The sequence below is a fragment of the Eufriesea mexicana genome, unplaced genomic scaffold, assembly GCF_001483705.2.
Source record: "Eufriesea mexicana isolate 0111107269 unplaced genomic scaffold, ASM148370v2 scaffold2928, whole genome shotgun sequence".
NCBI classification, from domain to species: domain Eukaryota; kingdom Metazoa; phylum Arthropoda; class Insecta; order Hymenoptera; family Apidae; genus Eufriesea; species Eufriesea mexicana.
This window is the reverse complement of record NW_016911035.1, coordinates 504,315-522,907: the sequence shown is the minus strand read 5'-3', so window position 1 is coordinate 522,907 and position 18,593 is coordinate 504,315. Positions and strand designations below refer to the sequence as shown.

General features: G+C 47.5%; 1 protein-coding gene across 1 annotated transcript in view; it reads left to right on the top strand.

Annotated features, from left to right (window-relative positions):
* The window catches only part of GABA-B-R3 (gamma-aminobutyric acid type B receptor subunit 3), a 36,028-nt gene extending 17,780 nt beyond the window's left edge, over window positions 1-18,248 (top strand). Inside the window, exons 6-19 of the mRNA XM_017904641.1 lie at window positions 2,855-3,058; window positions 5,564-5,788; window positions 5,865-5,925; window positions 11,003-11,126; window positions 11,993-12,109; window positions 12,190-12,328; window positions 12,426-12,542; window positions 12,658-12,819; window positions 12,961-13,064; window positions 13,477-13,770; window positions 14,381-14,625; window positions 15,873-16,073; window positions 16,186-16,413; window positions 16,563-18,248. Of these exons, the coding sequence (XP_017760130.1) occupies window positions 2,855-3,058; window positions 5,564-5,788; window positions 5,865-5,925; window positions 11,003-11,126; window positions 11,993-12,109; window positions 12,190-12,328; window positions 12,426-12,542; window positions 12,658-12,819; window positions 12,961-13,064; window positions 13,477-13,770; window positions 14,381-14,625; window positions 15,873-16,073; window positions 16,186-16,413; window positions 16,563-17,233 (2,892 nt within the window). The 3' untranslated portion in view covers window positions 17,234-18,248. The remainder of the gene's footprint in view (window positions 1-2,854; window positions 3,059-5,563; window positions 5,789-5,864; window positions 5,926-11,002; window positions 11,127-11,992; window positions 12,110-12,189; window positions 12,329-12,425; window positions 12,543-12,657; window positions 12,820-12,960; window positions 13,065-13,476; window positions 13,771-14,380; window positions 14,626-15,872; window positions 16,074-16,185; window positions 16,414-16,562) is intronic.
* The last annotated feature ends 345 nt before the right edge of the window (window positions 18,249-18,593 follow it).

Genomic DNA, 18,593 nt, shown 5'->3' with positions numbered 1-18,593 from the left:
TGGAACAACTTTTTAAGTGTCTAATCGGTTTGCGCACAGCGACGACCATGTAAATTCGATCGAGCGATAACGACGGATAATCGAGGTAATCAATGTCGGCGATGTTCCGCGCGGAACGTGCGAATCGGCGCGATAGAGACGGTGGAAGAAAGGCGGCTGGAGGCGATAGGAAATCGCGTTTTCGTGACGAATTAGCTACACCGACGTCACTCGTTAATCATTCGAAAGCTAGTGATATTCGTGGTCCGCGAGTGAGTTGATTGCCAGTGGAGGACTAGCGGAGAAACGGAAAGGATGCAGGGCTGGATCATTCCTTCGATGCCTCTGGCGTTGGAATGGCAGAACGTCAGTCTCTCGCGCTTCTAATTTTCGCGTGTATCGCTTGGACGGTATACAAGCCGTCCCTTGCATGCAGCGATTTCTGCAATCACACGCCGGCACACCGAGACGAAATTGCGTTGGCGACGTGTAGGACACGGCGATCGCCGGATTACTACCTGTCGCTGGCATTCTAACGACTTCGAGAGTTCAACCTTCGCTCGGTGCTCTTTAATTCGCTTGCGTTTCGCGAAATCCCGCATCGCGTGTATATCCAGCTCGAAAACGAGTCGCTGTCGCGCCTTGCTTTTTCTCAGATATTATACGAAATGCACGGAAATACTGGATAAATATGTAAATTTTTCGCTCTCGCTACATTTCCATTCGTTCCTCTCCCTCTTTGTCTTCTATACCGCCGAGATACGTCGTTAGGGATTTATTAAGAGGAGAAAAAGGTATAAATTCAGCAAGCAGCCGGGCAGCCGTACTTCGTTTCATGAAAACGATTTTTCATCGGTACGCGCCTCTGACATCTTGGCCGGCTGTATTATCGCCGGTCAGAAAATAACTATTGCCGGCAGGCAATAACGCGTACATAGACGTTCGCGGCTACTAGATCGACGATATCCATATCTTTCCCATTCAAACGATTGCGTTGCTCGTTACTTTCCCGATGCTTAATATTCGCGGGTCAGGATCGGCCGTTTATTACGTCGATATTCAGAGGCAAGGCTTTTTCCCTTTCTTCGCGCGTATATACAACGAAACAAGGAACGCGGAAACGTTTGTGCTATAAATCAACCGAAAATACAGATAACGCCTACACGGAAGCTCGTAGCCTCGAACGGTATCGTTTATAAATAGCGGACGCATCCTTTGTTCCGTGACATGTCTGAACAAAATTTATCGCTAAACCGTTCGGTTGTCCTCTAATTGCGGAGAAATTTATTTAAAAACAGTTACGACGAGCGAGATTCGAGATCTTCCCCTTTTACGGTCCCAAATGTAAATGGGTCCCCGGCGCCAATTTCGCTGCGTCCACTCCTAAGCGCGCTCCGTTCCTCCGTATCCCTCTATTACCGGTTTACTACGCTAACTGTACCTACGCGTGCGGGCACCCGATTTACGTGCAAACGCGCCTGTTCGACGCAACGGAAACGGTACTTGGTCCGCCCTTTTTCGCTACCCGCGAATACCATCGTGTCGTACTCCAGCCGCCTTTTTGCCATTTTCAACGCGTCTCTTAGCGCGACGCCGCGAATTCACGTGACAGGCTGGATCTTCCAGCGACTAGGGCGCGCCATTCAAACGCGACCCAGTTTTTCAACTTGGCGTCTGTGCGGGGCGACAAAAGACAATGAGCCGTAACTACGGACCGACGACGATTTCCCGATAACCGGCCAGCGATCCCTTTTTCCGGTCTTAAAAGCTTTAGAAGAGTCGGGCCGTGCTGGAAAGATAGCGACGCCGCAAATTCTGCGATCCAACGTAATCGTCGATTCCACGCGATGGCTCCGCTCCGCTAGCTGGATAAGGATACTCGGAAGCGCAGGGGAAATTAATTAGGGAACACTGCGTTAAAAGTTTTTACTGGTACAGCGTGTAAAAACCGGCCAGCTTCCGAGAGATGATACGACGGTGTCGGTGATAGCAAGGCGATAAAATACCATAACGACGATCCGTTTCTTGTCATCTTGACTGACAAATGACGTTGCTAAGACACGTTCTATTAGTAGCCGAAATATATATATACATATATATGTGGCCGAAAATGTTGCGGGTTAGAGAAAATAAATCGGTATACGAGGATAAACGGAGGAAAAGTGGGATGGTAGCAAGAGGGAAAGCGGAGAAAACAGACGATGCGCGAAATGGGATATATTTTATACAGACATCTAGAAGGGTCTTAGAGCAACCCCCTTCACGGAGTCATTTCTCATTACTCCGATCGTCCAGTCTCCCGATGAGATCGTCGTAAATATTTCTGGTATGCCGACGCGTTGCTTCGACCTTCCAGATGCGAACCGCATTCCCAGGAATTTTTTACAGTAGCAACGTCTGCGACCCCGTTAACTCTTTCTCTTTCTCCTCGACAAGCGTACTTCGCGATCGATCCTCGAAGTCGGATGTATCGCGACGCGTCGCGAGGACGTGGCCCACACGACGTTAATTTCACGGTGCACGCGAGTCTAGCAGAGAATTTTCAACTGCAAAACGTTGCTCCCTAACGAACTCGCTCTCTCTCTCTCTCTCTCTCTCTCCCTCTCTCTCTCTTTTTCTCTCTCGCCCTCGCCAGTTCCCCCCCGGTCTCGCTCCTTTCCAGAAATAAAAGACTTATCCGAGTAACCCATATATTCGGGGAAACATAAAAGCGCGAAACTGCCGGTAAGAGCTAGTTCTAGAGGTACTAGCCTTATCTACCTCTCTGAGCTGGCTAGACTCGCGAAGACAGACGGACATCCTCGCTAAATACCTACTTCGTGACTCCGTTGCTCGCTACTTCCACGGATTCCTTTTGTTCTCTGTCTGTTATTAGGCATGGAAGCTGGGCATGCACGGCGGGGATTACGCATGGATTCTGCCAGGTGACACGATCGACTTGACGGGAATGAAGGGTAATCGGTGGCAGTCTGGACCAGAGGAATGTACGCTCTCGCAGCTATCCCAAACTCTGAACGGGTTGATTATCGTCGAGAGTCACGGCTCTGCCTTAGGCAACGAAATTAGTTCGTCGGGTCTGGTGAGTACTTTTCCAGTCGCCGGCTCGTTTGCGATAAAAAGTTCCGTCCTAAATTAGCGAACGGAACTTTCCGCCGGAAAATTCTTCGGGACGAAGTGACCTTTTCTCGATAGGGATCCTTGGTCGAGATATTTTCTCACCTATGGCTCTTACTCGACCCCGAGCTCGGACCCGAGTTTCTTCCCGCGATCGGGTCTCGTTGGGCACTAACGCCGGGATACTTAATCCCTTGACTACGGCAGATTTTGATACGCAGTGACCGTACCATACGGCAGGATTTCAGTTACGATGTGCGCCATTTTTGCGAAAACAAGCGCCCTCCGTGTCACAAACGCAAAATTTCTAAGCTGCCCTCCGTGTCAAACGCAAAATTTCTAAGCTCTTGTGGACGCCCTCCGTATCACAAGCGCAAAATTTCTAAGCTCTTGTGGGCGCCCTCCGTGTCACAAGCGCAAAATTTCTAAGCTCTTGTGGGCGCCTTCCGTGTCACAAGCGCAAAATTTCTAAGCTCTTGTGGGCGCCCTCCGTGTCACAAACGCAAAATTTCTAAGCCCCCATAGGCGCTCTCCGTGTCACAAACGCAAAATTTCCAAGCGCGCTTAGACGCCCTTCGTGTCACAAACGCAAAATTTCTAAGCTGTCCTCCGTGTCACAAACGCAAAATTTCTAAGCTGCCCTCCGTGTCACAAACGCAAAATTTCCAAGCGCCCTTAGACGCCCTCCGTGTCACAAACGCAAAATTTGTAAGCTCTTGTGGGCGCCCTTCGTGTCACAAGCGCAAAATTTCTAAGCTGTCCTCCGTGTCACAAACGCAAAATTTCTAAGCTGCCCTCCGTGTCACAAGCGCAAAATTTCCAAGCGCCCTTAGACGCCCTCCGTGTCACAAACGCAAAACTTCTAAGCTCTTGTGGGCGCCCTCCGTGTCACAAGCGCAAAATTTCTAAGCGCTTATGGGCGCCCTCCGTGTCACAAACGCAAAATTCCTAAGCGCCCATAGGCGCCTACAGTAGTTAATGGGTTAATAATTACGCGCAACGTGGCTGGCGAGAATTAAAGGCGTTAACGAAGAAACGCGCAGTCTTGCCGCGTACATGGTCATTATCGCTGCATACGTAGTCACGCAGACCTGTTTTCGCGTCCATTAGAGAGGGGTGTCGGTGAAACGGCACAGCAGAAGGAACGTGATAATGGCCAGCAGCTTCCTCGTATCGAACTTTCCACGTTCGAGCAATCGAGCTAATGACGAACTCACATGCCGCTAATTACGTTTCACGAGGGAGGAGCCGGGATCCGATGAAACTCGAGCGGAACGTGTCCCGAAATTGGTTACGCTTCTTCCACGTGGCGAACTTTTCTATCCGATCGCTGAAACCGATCCAATCCTCGGTCGTTCGCGGTCGTTACGGCACCGTTTACTTTCTACTTTTTCAAACCCCGTCATGAATAATTCCGCGCGCACTCGACTATTCCGAATATTTACGCGCGCGCGTACGTGGAAAAATAGAAATTCGCGGTCCCGCCTGCTCCCGCGATATCGGAATCAAAAAGGAAGACGGGTCGGGACGTACGTACGTCGATTGTCCGATTTGCATATCCTGAGACGCGAAATGTCGCAGGATAGAAGCTGTGCGTTCCAGCCCGCGAGAGACAACCATCGTCGCCACGACCTGAATTTCGACTCGGGAAAACCGATATGTCTCTCCGTTCAACACTGAAATTCCCGTAATTGGTTCCCCTGGCCCATTCATCTCCAGGCTGGACACGCGCGTTAACGGATTTCCACGAAAATATGATAAACGCGTAAACGAAGCTTCCACGAAAATAATCACCGTTCGCTAACGAAGAACAAAGTCATCGGTGCATCTGTCTTGTAATTTCTCGTCCAGATGGCACGTTGCATCGAAAGAGAAACGCTCTGGAACACGTAGGAACAAGCTCTATCCAGTTATCCGATTTTTCCCTCGTACCGAACTGCACCGATTAATTCGTTAATAACTAGAATATCCGTGAAAGCCGCGTTCTTCTTTTCCCCGGCAGCGGGTAAAAGGAAATTGATTTTTCGCTGGAATAATGGGGATACTCAAAGGGTCCTCGTTATTCGAGAAAAGGGTGCTATTCACTGTCTCGGTATTAAGGTCCGAAAGTGTTAGCTCTCGCGGCACTTTTCCCTCCACGATGCATAGCGACATTACGAACGCGAACGAGATTTATCTTCCTCCCTGGAAACAAGCGAACGAAAAAGAAATCTTCAGCGCTGCCGTGGAACACCGAGATTACAACTTTCCTTTTTATTTAATCTTCGTCTCGGAAGCTTTATCAAACTAGGATCGCTGCGAGAAAACCTCGCCCATATTTTCAAAGGATTACCTCGAGCTTCGTCGTAACTGCTATTACACTCGATAAAAAGATAAGAACGATCCCTTGTTCACGGAGACAACGTAGAGCGCGAACTTGGATCGTTGTTCGATCATCCCTGACACCGGGGAACCGTATTCTTTCCCCTAGACGAGCAGCAAGTTCACGTCGGAATTGGCAAGAAGAGGCGTGACGCACTCGAAATACGCGGGACAGACCTATGACGCCGTCTGGGCCATGGCGCTAGCTTTGGAGAAGACGGAGGATCTCCTGAACCAGGACAACGCGAGCATAACGCAGTATACGCACGCGAGGAAGGACATCGCGATGCGATTGTTGGATCAGCTGAAACTTTTGCGTTTCGTCGGAGTCTCGGTAAGAACTCGCAAACTATTCTCGCTAACGACTTTTCATCGGGATTGAAACGAATCGGTCGATTCGCTGGTTTCAGGGACCGGTGTCGTTCGATGGCGCCGACCGAGTGGGCATCACGGCGTTCTACCAGATGCACGGTGAGTAAACTTTATCGCTGATAGGCGAGTAAAGATGCACGCGTGATGCGGCGAATCGGGCAACCGGGCTGGAAAACGCCGACAATTGTGCGTTCCTAACGGTGCAGCACACCGTGCGCGTTGAGTTTAACTGACACGTTTAAACTAGAGGATGCGCTCGTTTACGGTATTCCCATTGTTCAACGTCCAGTCGACGATATGATTTCAGTCGGCACGATAGCGGTACGTTTCGTCGCGATGCGTTGCTCCGTTACACGCCCTGCGTACGGCTGTCCGAGCTGTTAGGCACGCCGATCTCTCGTTCCCCGTTGCGTCCATTTATGTCGCTATCTTATTAGAACGACCCGTCAATTTCGTCCACGAAATATACCCACGCGGACGCCAACCAACGCTCGCGCGCGTGATTCGAAAGCACGGAAACGGAGGGTTGTATACCCGATTTAAAGAGATCCTTCGTAGCCGTGCTTCTACCCGTGCCAAGGTACACGCTGCGCGAGCTGCGAAATAAATTGCAAACGAAATGGCAAGTCCGCGACACAAAGTGCCATGCAAATATGCCATGCGCTCATTGACTCGTAGCTTCGCTTCGACGCTCCAGTTTAGTGTTTTTTTCATAACGCGAGTAACAGCGGCTGCACGAGCGCAGCGCCAGAGTGGAAAAGGCGAAAATGAACGAGTAACTCCTCTTTACGAGTGGAGACGCGCGATTCGCGACACAGGTTGCTTTGTCACGCGGATATTTTACGCCCGGTCCTGATCCAGCACGGCTGGACCACGCGATAATTCGACATTCGAGACGGAAACCGGACTCGACTCAGCGTCGATCGACCGCACACCTACGTCGAGCTGTTTAAACACGGGACAATTAAACCGGCTCTGCACTTAGCTCGTCGCGAGAGCGAAACCGGTAGGTGTTTAGGATACTGCGAGAGCGTAATTAACGCTGCGCGCGGAAACATTGTTCGATGAATAACGTTGTTCCGCGAAACGGGAGAATATCGGGGGTTCGATCGGACTGTGTGGACGCTGACGGGACTAACGCGGAAAACGTCGATGTCGAATCTTGCGGGAATAATTATGCTCGGCGTTAGGAGGATCGCAGAAGGAAGGTGGCGCATGGAAGAATTTGAAAGCTCTAGCGTGGGAACGAAAGTTGAAAGAGCCATAAGGACCGTCGGCGTGGCGCGCGTGTGGCTTTCCGTGTGTTCGCCGGTGCAAAGACTACTGCTGCTCGGATCCGCGATCTAAAGCACGAAACGAGATCGGCGTGAGCTTCGTGCGAACACGAGCAAAGATGTTTGCCATTCTACCCGCCGGATGTCGGTAAGAAGCCGATGAATAATTAATGAGAGAGGACCCTCAGGAATCGGCAGCGAAAGGGAGCGTGCCTGAGAAAGCAGAAAAACCGGAGATAGAAAACAAGAGGAGCCGGAATGTATTACTACGAGTTCGTATTAATCGTCATTCCGACCAAGAGGTAACCTCGCGTCCGGGCAACACCGAACACGACCAATGAATATATCGTGTTAGACTTTTTCCGGCCAACTTTATCTCGACAAATGTCACTCGTGTAAATTGTCGCGAGTTAGTCTGTCTCGACACGTTTTAAGAATCGCGAGCAGAATTCTCGGCGACCACGCAAGCGCGTCCTTTCAGTGGCCCCGAAACGCCATCCTCGCGAACAGGCGTTTGCAGGTCCTCGCGAGATCGAGCTTTCTCCCGAGTCGTGTAACCTCGATCCGCCATTCGTGTCCCATTTTTCCCAAAATTTTCCTTCCCTCTTTCCACTTTTATTCGCTTGGTCGAATAAACGATCCGTAATCGAAGTAAATCGAACTTCCCCATACCTTTCGCTCGTTTTCGCAACGTCCTTTCCTCTCGCCGTGATCGGAGATCGATCCCCCGTTGACGAAGTAAGTGTCCACATCGTTCTAAGCGCCATGAAACTCGGCCCGAGATTCATTATACCCTTCTCCGCTCTTTCCACGCTTCTTCCTCTGTCCTTCATTATGTACCCCTTGTTCCACGAATATCTCGTTGGACGATGGTCGAGCAATCTCTTAAAAGCCTCGATAGAAAATGATCCTCCATCGCTTCTCTACATCTTTACACTGCTCGTCCGATATCCAGCAATGGAATACCCGAGACATGTCCGAAACGCGCAATTTCTCCGTCGTTTTTGGCGAGTACATTAAGCAACTTCCAAAGCGGTTGCTCGTTATCTGTTTTAGTACTCGGTGCTTTCTAACCTGTTACGATCTTCCCGCTGGGAACGTTCACCTCTCTGTGTACGTAGCCGTACAGCGGGGAAACGAGCCGGATGACAAGGGGTCGAAGGATTTCTGTCTTTCGCTGTGACGATTCTATAAGATACGAAAGTCGGGGTGAAGGAGAGTGCACACCCGAGGGAATCGAGCGAATCGACCGGTTTTCCAACCACTTTCGCGCAATTCCTATAGCCGAACGATATACACGGCTTGTCGTTTAGCTCGTTAACCTTGCCCGAGCTTCGAAGAAGCAGCTCCTTTTTCTGAACCGCGTTTCGGGTATCGATTTCTGATAAAGTCAACGAACTGGCACGAATTTCCGCCAGCGATAGGCAACCGTGTTCACAAAGAAGCTCCGATGGTTCGGACAAATTGGATACCATCAACTGTTTCCTCCTTTACCCTCGCCTTCTGTTCCCGCTATTCTGTACATTCTTTTTTTCTATTCCGGTTTCCCTCCAACACACCCTTTCATCCATCTAGCCAGTCGACAGTCGAGATCCTACGGCTGTAATCCATCAAATCCTGTAGCGGATATAGTCACATTGGCGCGAGCCGCGGATTTAACTTTCAAGCATAATCCCGGCCACAGGGAAGAGAAGAAAAAGAACCGTCCTGTTCTTTCCTTCCTCCTTTTACGCATCGTCACAGTCCACCTCTGATCTTCCTATCCGTGTATAACGATCGAGATTAGGTTCGTCGCTCTTGTTTACTCCCTTGGCAAGGCAGAGAAAATCGCAGTCGCAAGAACGTCGCGAGACATGTCTCGTGCCTGCTTCCAGTCGCGAGATATGACTCTGAAATTGCACCGTCGATTCCATCATTTCCCGACTCCGCGGCTAATGAAAAGCGAGTGAAATGGAAAAAGACTGCGGGTGCAGTTGCCTTATCTGGTCGTTTCGGGAGATGTCGTAAACGCTGTAGTCGTAGTCGTTGTTTCGGTTACACGGACACGCGTTACGAAGGTAAAACAAACGGTTATGTCCTACGAGCCGAAATGATCTTCTCTGTTCCGTTGTTTCCCCCGTTCCGTATCAGCAGTTGGCGCCGAGTAGCTTAGAACGGTCGAATGGCAACGGGGGGCTAACTCGTATAGTCGCGAAAAATGAAAAAAGCACGCAACTGGAAAGCGTAAATCGCGAACGTGCAATTCCACGGTCGGAGAAATGGCTGGGAATAGTCGCTCGGCATTTACGAAGACGAGCACGGCGATAAGTAACTGCGGATGCAAATATGACGTTGCGTAAGGCGGAGCGAAGATCGTATTATGCGGACTATGAGTATTTATAAAGTCGTAAGTACTGTCGATGCACGAGAACGCGGCATGCTCGATTTATTTCAAAGTGCTCGACCGTTCGATGATTAAAAGGGAAGGCGGAGGGAAAAGCAGAGAGGGGTTGTTGATCGAATAAGACTTTCGAACGAGGTCTTCGAGAAAGAGGTATTAAAGACGTACCGGTGACTATAAAATTGAGACTTCCGAGATACGGAAGCTTTCAGGAACGGAATGCTATGACGAGGGTAAGAAATTTTCCGCGTTGGAAAGCGAATACGCTCGAGCAGAACTGATTTCCTCGGTGCTGCCGCAAATTTGCCCTAACTCAGCGCCACGAACGACGTAAACTTTGTTCTCTCGCCGATTTTACGAGCTCGCTGTATCGCGAAGGCTAGCGCGATATCGCACGATGAATTGGCAAAAAGCTGCGAAAACGGATTCGCAAAGTTAAAGAACGGTTGCGAGCTGGATCGTAGTTTAAGCTCGAGGTAATTCGATTGGCGAAAGAAATTGCGATGGGTGTTGGAGTGGAAAAGGCATGAAGTTCGCTTGAAGCTTACAGGATAGACACGCTGGCAGGATACGCGTTGGCAGTTTTCGCGAATGCAATCCTTAAAAAGCGATCGGTCGACCTCCTTTATCTTCGGTCCTCGGAAATAACCGCGCGCCGGTACGCGGAGGATGAAAATGGAACAAAATGAGTATTATTATTCGGCTGCTGTCATTAAGCTGATGAGAAAAATTCCGATACCGCCTCGTCTGTGAATCGTAGCAAGACGATAGCTTGATAGAACTTTTCTCAACGAAGCGACCAACCGTGGTATCTTTCGTTTGCAATTTTGGACAGGGCTTACGTAACACGCCTAGAAATTCGTTTGCCAATGTTAAATCGAATCCATTTGAACGCGTTGTTCCGTAAACTGTCGGGAAAAAAGTGATCTAGATCCTAATCCTAGGCGAGCCTGTCGTTTAGACGCGGTTATATCAAGGTAAATAGGAATTCTATACCCTCGATTCGTTCCCTCTTCGCAAGCTCGGTGTACATATGTATATTCGACTTTATCGGCTGCGTCGTGCAAACGGTGAAGCTAGACTGGAAAAAGGTATTTTATAGGAGAACGGATTTCCATCGGATGCGAGAGGAATAAGGGTGGAAATTAAACTTTCGACTTTATCAGTCCTTCTTCTCGATAATTCCACGCTCCTTGCACGTCACGAAACTTATTATTGTTGTATCGTAAGCTCCGGGATTCATTCCGTCGAATCAGTGACACGAAACGAGTTTCTCGGAAGGAACGTGGAATTGAAATAATTACAACGCGCTTCTGCCAAGATTAAAGCCTTGAATAATTCAATTTGTCCGGGCGAAAAACACGGACGGAGCGAAGAAATTAAGAAAGCGGGAGCAATTAAAATCTCGTCCCGATCGTTGCCATTTGCACGAAATGGCAGCTTCTCGACCGATTATTTCATTCGCCGGGTAGTCGTTCGTTTGTACCAAAGCAGGAGAGTCCTCACGGTTTCCCACTTGCAGGCCACGTTATGTCAAGGATAGCCATCTTCAGCCCGGAAGATGGAAAGTTGATAATGAATTGCCCGGAATGCGCAATGACGAGATGGCCGGACGGGCATCCTCCTGCGGCCCGCAGGGTTTTCCGGTACGTAACGTTTCGTCCAATTTTATCAACCATACGTCCTCTCTGAACATCGAAATCTAATTATCACGGCAGATCCGAACAATTGCGCATATCGACTAGCATTTTGCTCTTCCGCCACGCGAAATCGGTTATCGACGTATCGTTAATTGAGAATTATACACACGCGAACGTAGCGTACGATAATCAAACCGTACCTTACGTGTTTAATTATACAACTAATAATAAATAAATGGCCTGACGCTAATGGATACACTTGGAAACGCTGCAGGGGAATGAAAGCGTCGATATCGGATGCGCCATTTCTAACCGTATAATCGTTCATGGTCCACGTTATCGACTCTGTATGCTAATAACAGAATTATTCGCGTGGCAAACGTTGACGCGACAGATTCGGCAGACCTAGAAAGTAACGAGGATTTAGCAACGTTGACAGCGATTTCACAGCGATTCAATTACGCTGCCAATTCGCATAAAATAGCGATAAAAGTTCCTCTTGTCAAATTCTTATGGGATCCTTACCACGCGACGTATAAATCCCGAGATTCGATACGAAGGATGAAACGGAATTCCGAATCACGGCTCAACACTATCCCGGGGTTAGCGAAATTTGATTATCGTTTTCCCACGAAAATGTTTCGTAACCCGCGTATTCTCGAAAGTACCTTGCAAATGCAGGCGCGAGAGAGACGATGAGTTAGAGGATTATAAAACGGATTACAATCCGCTGCACGGATTGTAAAGCCGAAAGAACGAGCATCCGTGACTTTCCTTGCCATTCGCGAGATTCGCTACAACCTCCATTACGAGTTTATTACTATTCGAGAACGCTCTACGAATACCAAATGGGTTATTTTTCTTACGGCCAGGTTAAGAGTGGTAACCGTAGCACCTGCGGCTTTTCTTGCGGTTACTTGCCTCGCCAGCGTCGGTGTCACTTTGGCGCTCGTTTTCCTGGCCTTCAATTTACATTTTCGAAAACACAAGTAAGTCTCGCGTGGCTGGATAGTATCCTATCGATCATGGCAGAATTCTAGAGCAATGTTCCGTTCCGTATGACCGGCAGGAGCATAAAGCTTTCGAGTCCTAGATTGAACAATATGGCCGCTGTCGGCTGCGGTTTGGTCTACGGTGCCGTGATACTTTTGGGCTTGGATCACGCCACTCTTCCGGACAGCAATGATTATTATCCCACAGTCTGCACCGTGAGCATGCGTTTCTTTTCTATTTACCAGTAGTTAGTCTTACCGTCAGCTCATCCCCTCGAGGAGGAATTCACAGTTGCGTCGCGTTGCTTTTCAGGCGAGGGTGTACTTGTTATCTGCCGGCTTTTCCTTAGCTTTCGGATCAATGTTTACCAAGACCTACCGCGTTCACCGGATTTTCACCAGGAGCAAGAGCGGCGTTGTCAAGAACAAGGTACGATATACTCTGGGAAATCCAGTTGACGCGTAACGTCACTGACGAACGATTCGCTAGCGCGAATCCTGTCCAGCGCAGACGGAAAGCGCCTGTACAGTCGTGCTACTTGCAGCTACTTCAAGATACCCAGCTTATAAGCTTAATCTGCGTGCTTCTACTGATAGACGGCCTCGTGGTGACTCTGTGGGTGACTTTCGACCCCATGCAACGCCATCTGCGAAACCTAACTCTGGAGATTAGCCCGCAGGACAGAGGCGTAGTCTACCAACCTCAGGTATCGAAAACGAAACGGCGTCGAAAAGAATTTCATCCTCACCCTTAAGCAACCTTGGTAGAGAGCATCATTAAGATATCGATAGCGTTCGCTTTAACCAGCGATAACCAATTAATTTACATCGTTGCTTTTTGGGCGCAGGTAGAGGTGTGCCGATCGCAACACACGAACAGCTGGCTGGGCGCACTTTACGTGTACAAAGGTCTATTGCTGATCGTCGGTGTATACATGGCTTGGGAGACGAGGTAAAAATATTGGGTCACCCTGTAAATTTCAAATGTGGCACAGTTTTATAATACGATTTTACGATGTGAGTAAAAGTTCGTTAAAACAAACGCTCCGGGGAATCTGTCCACGTGGAGCTCGCAATTGGAGAGGCGCAGTCGAAACGGAATTGGAGTTTAATGAGGGATGCCATTAGGGCGTTCATTAGCAAAGATGTTTCCTCTTTTTGCCGGAGTATTGTCGTTGAACTATTGATATTAAACGTTGCAAGACCGATTCAAGGACGTAATAACGGAAAGTATCGATTCGGCCGTTGTAAAATTAAGGCAATTTCATCGGTAGCTTAAGTCCTTCGAAAATAATCTCGCTAATAACCCTACATTTACGTTATCCGTCTCTTTTCTTCTTCTTTATTCCTTCGTATTATTCCAGACACGTGAAAATACCAGCCTTGAACGACTCGCAGTACATCGGCATGAGCGTTTATTTCGTGGTGATTACCTCTGGGATCGTGGTAGTTTTGGCCAATTTGATGTCCGATCGTGCAACCCTGGCCTTCGTTACAATTACCGCTCTAATCTTGGCTTCCACGACCGCGACGCTGGCGTTGCTCTTCCTTCCCCAATTGACGAACATCCTAGCTGGCGAAAGGGCCGATCCAGTCGTGCAAAGTCTCGGCCTGAAGATCGAGTGCAATACGAGAAGATTCGTGACCGACGATAGAACGTAAGTAGCCTCCATAGCTCTGTCGCGATACGATGGTAACTGGCTGTCGGATAAGGGAAAAGGGATCGAAGGCGAGTGGAAAATCGGAAAATGGAAAGATGGAAAAATCGGAGCGAAGAAAAAGGGTAAGCACAATGGCGTCGGTGGTCAATGGCAACGATAAAGGTCTCTCGTTTGGTAACTAATCGTTCGAACGGATCTAACTCGAGACGATATCCCTTTATCGAATCCCGGTAGCTGAACTCTTCGCGTTATTCCTAACGGTATAAAGAAATGGTTCGTTTCAAACCAGGTCACAGATATCGTTCGTCATATTTTATTCACCTACCGACTTTCACTGAATTTTCGTTCCAACGATCCCCACACAGGGGGGAGGGGAAGTTTATTGAATTTCCCATTGAGAATTTATTCGATATCGAATTCGAGAAGAGAAAAGAGATCGCATTACGATGAACGTTTAAAGTTCCCGATGAAAACCCGTTAGATATTGTTCCGTTATCGGAAGTACGGTGGTAGAAGAGTGACTCGCGTCGCGCTGACGAGCCCGCGACGCCGGTATGCGGCTACTTTTCCACGAATTTAACCAAAATGATATTTCATGGCGCAACAGCGAGCTTCAATACCGCGTGGAAGTGCAGAATCGTGTGTATCGTCGTGAAATGGCACAGCTGGAACTGGAATTGGCCAGATTGGAGAAACAATTGGCACAGGAACCGGTTGAACCATCGCACGCTTCGTCAAGCGCATCGATTCCGCAGCGCAATCCCAGCATCGGGGGTGGTCTACCTTTGTTATTGCTCAGCGTCCTCCCACCAGTCATCCCTAGGGCTAGCTGGCCATCCGCCGATTCGTCCGGTGAGTGAGATTCTTCGTCACATGCTTCAAGATTCATCGTGCAAATAAATCCGTGTGACGAATTCGAGGTCGAAGGTCCTTTCGACATTCGTTACCCTCGACCGAGCCGTATCTCTTCCATTTCGAGTTTGCACGATGAATAAACAATTCTCAGCTAGGGGAGAAAGAAGGATCGATATACATAATTAATGTTCTTCTCGCATCGTCGTCCTTCCGTCGTTCAGGTGTTCGAGAAAGGTGACAGAATTCCGTTTATTGCACGCAATTGTTTGAACGATTTTACATGCTTGTGTCGATATTTGAGGAACTTGCCGAGACGATAGAGGGAATTAGAATGAGAAAATCATTTCGATCAGTTAGTTTGTGCCGCAATCCAAATCGATGACTCCCGTTGAACAGGCTTACACTGTCTGCGAACGAAAATATTGCATGGAAACTGTGATTGCGAAGCGATATTCCCCCGCGTTTGTTAATAATAAAGAAAATGTAATTGTTCGCCGCAAGTACGAGTTTCTCACACTGTCAGTCCGAAGCCACGAACTATCGCTATTAATAGTGATAATTCGAACTCGCGAAGATCTCGTAGTCGACTGCTATTTACGATTGCAAGTGATACAGTTAATACGAAACCAGTCTGATTGCCAGCCTGTCATTGGTCTGTATCACCAGCTTGCGAGAGCTTGAGAACATAGTTCATACATCCCTGACATATTAATTGCCATTCGAGACACTACACACACTGCACTCGTATTTCCCCGAGCTCCGAGTCCCAAACCCCTTGACAAGTTCGGACAAGTCCCTGACAAGGGTATGTACATGCATACGCCCTGCTCTGCACGTTAAATTGCACGTTTCACACCGTGTTTCGGAATGCAATGACACCGTGCTGAATAAAATCGATGGACAATCTCGACGGTGAGCCGGTCAAATGTGCAAATATTTCAAGCGGCACGTACATTTGTTCTTGCAAGAAATTCGTAAACACCGAGCTTGTCGATCGAACACCGTCGACACTCGTACGGATGTACCGAAAGGCAGCCTGATCTATTAGTCGCGTGTAAATACGAGGATTTCATTTAGACATTCGAGAATGACGAACGGTTCTCCTCCTTCCTCTTCTACGATGTCTTAGCACCTGCTTTCGCTTCTGCTCCACCGTTTCGATTCGTTTCATCGAGCGGAATCTCGGGAAATATTAGCTGCGACAGGTAGACTGGACGTATCGACTTGACTCTTCTTTAAATTAGGAATACGCCGCGGTACTGTAGCGTTTAGCAGTCAGCCGGACTTGGAACCGGATGGGACCAGGAGAAGTCTCGCGGATATTTACAAACTTCACCAGCGAAGAGAGACGGAAGGACCAAACCGTTTGGGCGTTTTCCAGCGACTCTTCAGCCTTTTCGGTAGTCGTCCTACCAGCAGGAAGACTTCGACTGCCTCGTTTACGGGTAAATATGTATACCGCAGATAAATCTGGCAAATAATAACGGGACACGCAAATCGCGTGATACAGAAATCCCGAAGGTATCGAAAGCAACTAACCGTATCGAAATCCCATAGGTGTAGCATCGGCACTACGGGTTCACATGGGCTACATCGCCGGTCTGGTACCAGACACGAAAGCTGCATCTACCTGTCAGGTTAATGCCCAAGGCACTCGTTCGCCTCATCCTCGATGTGGTTCAGGACCAATAATTAGTATTACTAGCGAAGAAGATCGCAGATTAAGCTTGGGGCTACGTCGTAAAGAGTACAGTGAACCAAGAGTCAATTTCAGCCTACCGCCCAGTAAGTACACTCCCAAACTCTTCATTTTTGCCAGCCGTTTCGCGATAAAACGTATCGCTTCATTTCCGATACGTCGACTCTGGCGAGTCTAGCAAATTGTAAAGAAACTTCTCGCCATGTGCGAATTAAGCGAAATGGTTCTTTTGCAGAAGCGAGCACCAGCCAAAGTTCATCGCGGGAAAAAATTCGAGGATCGCCGAGGTTTCCTCATCGGATAGTGCCGACAAACAGTTTAAACACGATCGCGCCAGGATCCTCGATCTCGCGATCCCATCGATGGCATTCCATGGAAGACGCGAGAAAAACGAAAGTCACCCAACTCCCTCGTGGCTCGTCGTGCAGCCCTAGCTACGACGTATGGGCCACTCGTGAATTTGGAATTCCATTAAGCGAATTGGGAAACAGTGCTCGAGGCAAGAAAGCCCCGGAATCATTAGCCTTGACTATTATGGCGGAGTCGAACGTGAATGCCGATGACGCGAAACTCGGCAACAATTTGAGAAAACTGTTCGAAGAAGACGATATGCACGGTAACGTTAGTCCTGTCGAGTCGGAGCTGAAAATCACTCGGTCCACCTCCTCTTCGTCCTCGTCACCAACCAACACTAGGACATCGAGTGCTATCCACGACGCGTTGTTCTCTAGAAACGAGTCCAGTTCTGAATCTGCCCACCTAGACACGAGTACAAACTTTATTCAGAAATCAGAGTGTTCTCGACCCTCGAGCCCCGCAGTTCACCCGTCGAATCCGGACACCCCCGAAGAGATAAATAATTATACGAACGCGTCGTACGAAAATGGAAAATCAACTGCCGCGTAGAGTATAACGATAACGTATGGGGAAAAATAACTTCCTATTGCAATATTTTTCCCTCCTGTGCTAGTTCACTCCTGACACGTACAAGTATATCCTTCATCGAGATAAATAAATCTAATCTCGATAATTTATATTTGGTAAAATGTGAAAGAACGAGGGGAAATCTTCAGATAACCCGATACCTGAGAATATTACCTGCTTTTACATCCCCCTTACTTGTTTTCTCTCCCCCTTTTTGTTCTTCTTTCTTCTTTTTGCGTTTGTTTCGTTAACAATGTAATCCTACGATAAATACAATCACCCGTGTACGTGACAATCTTGAATAATCGTGTCCAGGAAAAATCAAGCTCAAGTTGATTGTACGAAAATTTAGTACGAGGGTCAAGAACCTACCACTGTTTGAATTTATAATGCGTGTTCCTTAGTAATCGTGCCAAAAAAAAAAAAAAAAAACAAAACTATGGGGCCCGTAAAAGTATACAGCTGATCGATTTTATGGATTATCACATTATGGAGGGACCAAAGTATAATAATAGTCTTTTCTTCGTTATTCAAAATTATTTCCAATCGATGCTCGAATTATGCAAGTTCGTAACAATTACTTAATGTGTTTAATCGTAAGTACGAGGGTTCTAATTGTATTTTCATTGCTTCGATATCGTTTCAGGTAATTAAAACGACGCGAATTGAATAAAATCGTGGAGGGCATGCTGAGAGTACTCTTACAGGTCCAATGTTAAAGTGTTCAGTACCCCAAACCCTTCCAGTACCTGCACTCGGTGTAATAAAAAAATATCTCTTTTCGAAATGCAGAGCCATGAAAATAAAAATGTTGGCTTCTTCTGTAAATCTTCAAGTGTGATGTATTGATATTTTAACACTAATACGCATAAAGAGTATATATATAAATATATATAGGTAATTGGGAAACAATTGAAAAGGTTTCCCAGATTTCGTACCTCGAGCATCTCGATGTGTCAATCATTGAATTACTAACTTATTACTAAGCAATAATCTTTGTCGGTGCAATTAAAAATGGTGTAATAAAAAAATATATATATATTCTACTTATTTATTGTAAATGATATTATTTCCATTCTATCAAAGATACGTAGAGATCTCTTGAAAGTAAATCAGAATATTTTATTTTGATCTATCTTTAGATATAACGATGTATATGAATTAGTAGAGTACAAAAAGTTATATTTTGCTTAAAACAGAGTAATTATTTACATTATGTTGCAATTGCAGTTACGGAATTTCATACGTACAAAGGATGCAATACATACAATCATTTGTAATGGTGTATGAAATTTTCGATAACCTTTAGGCTGCAAGATTCGTGTAAGATTAAGAAAACAAA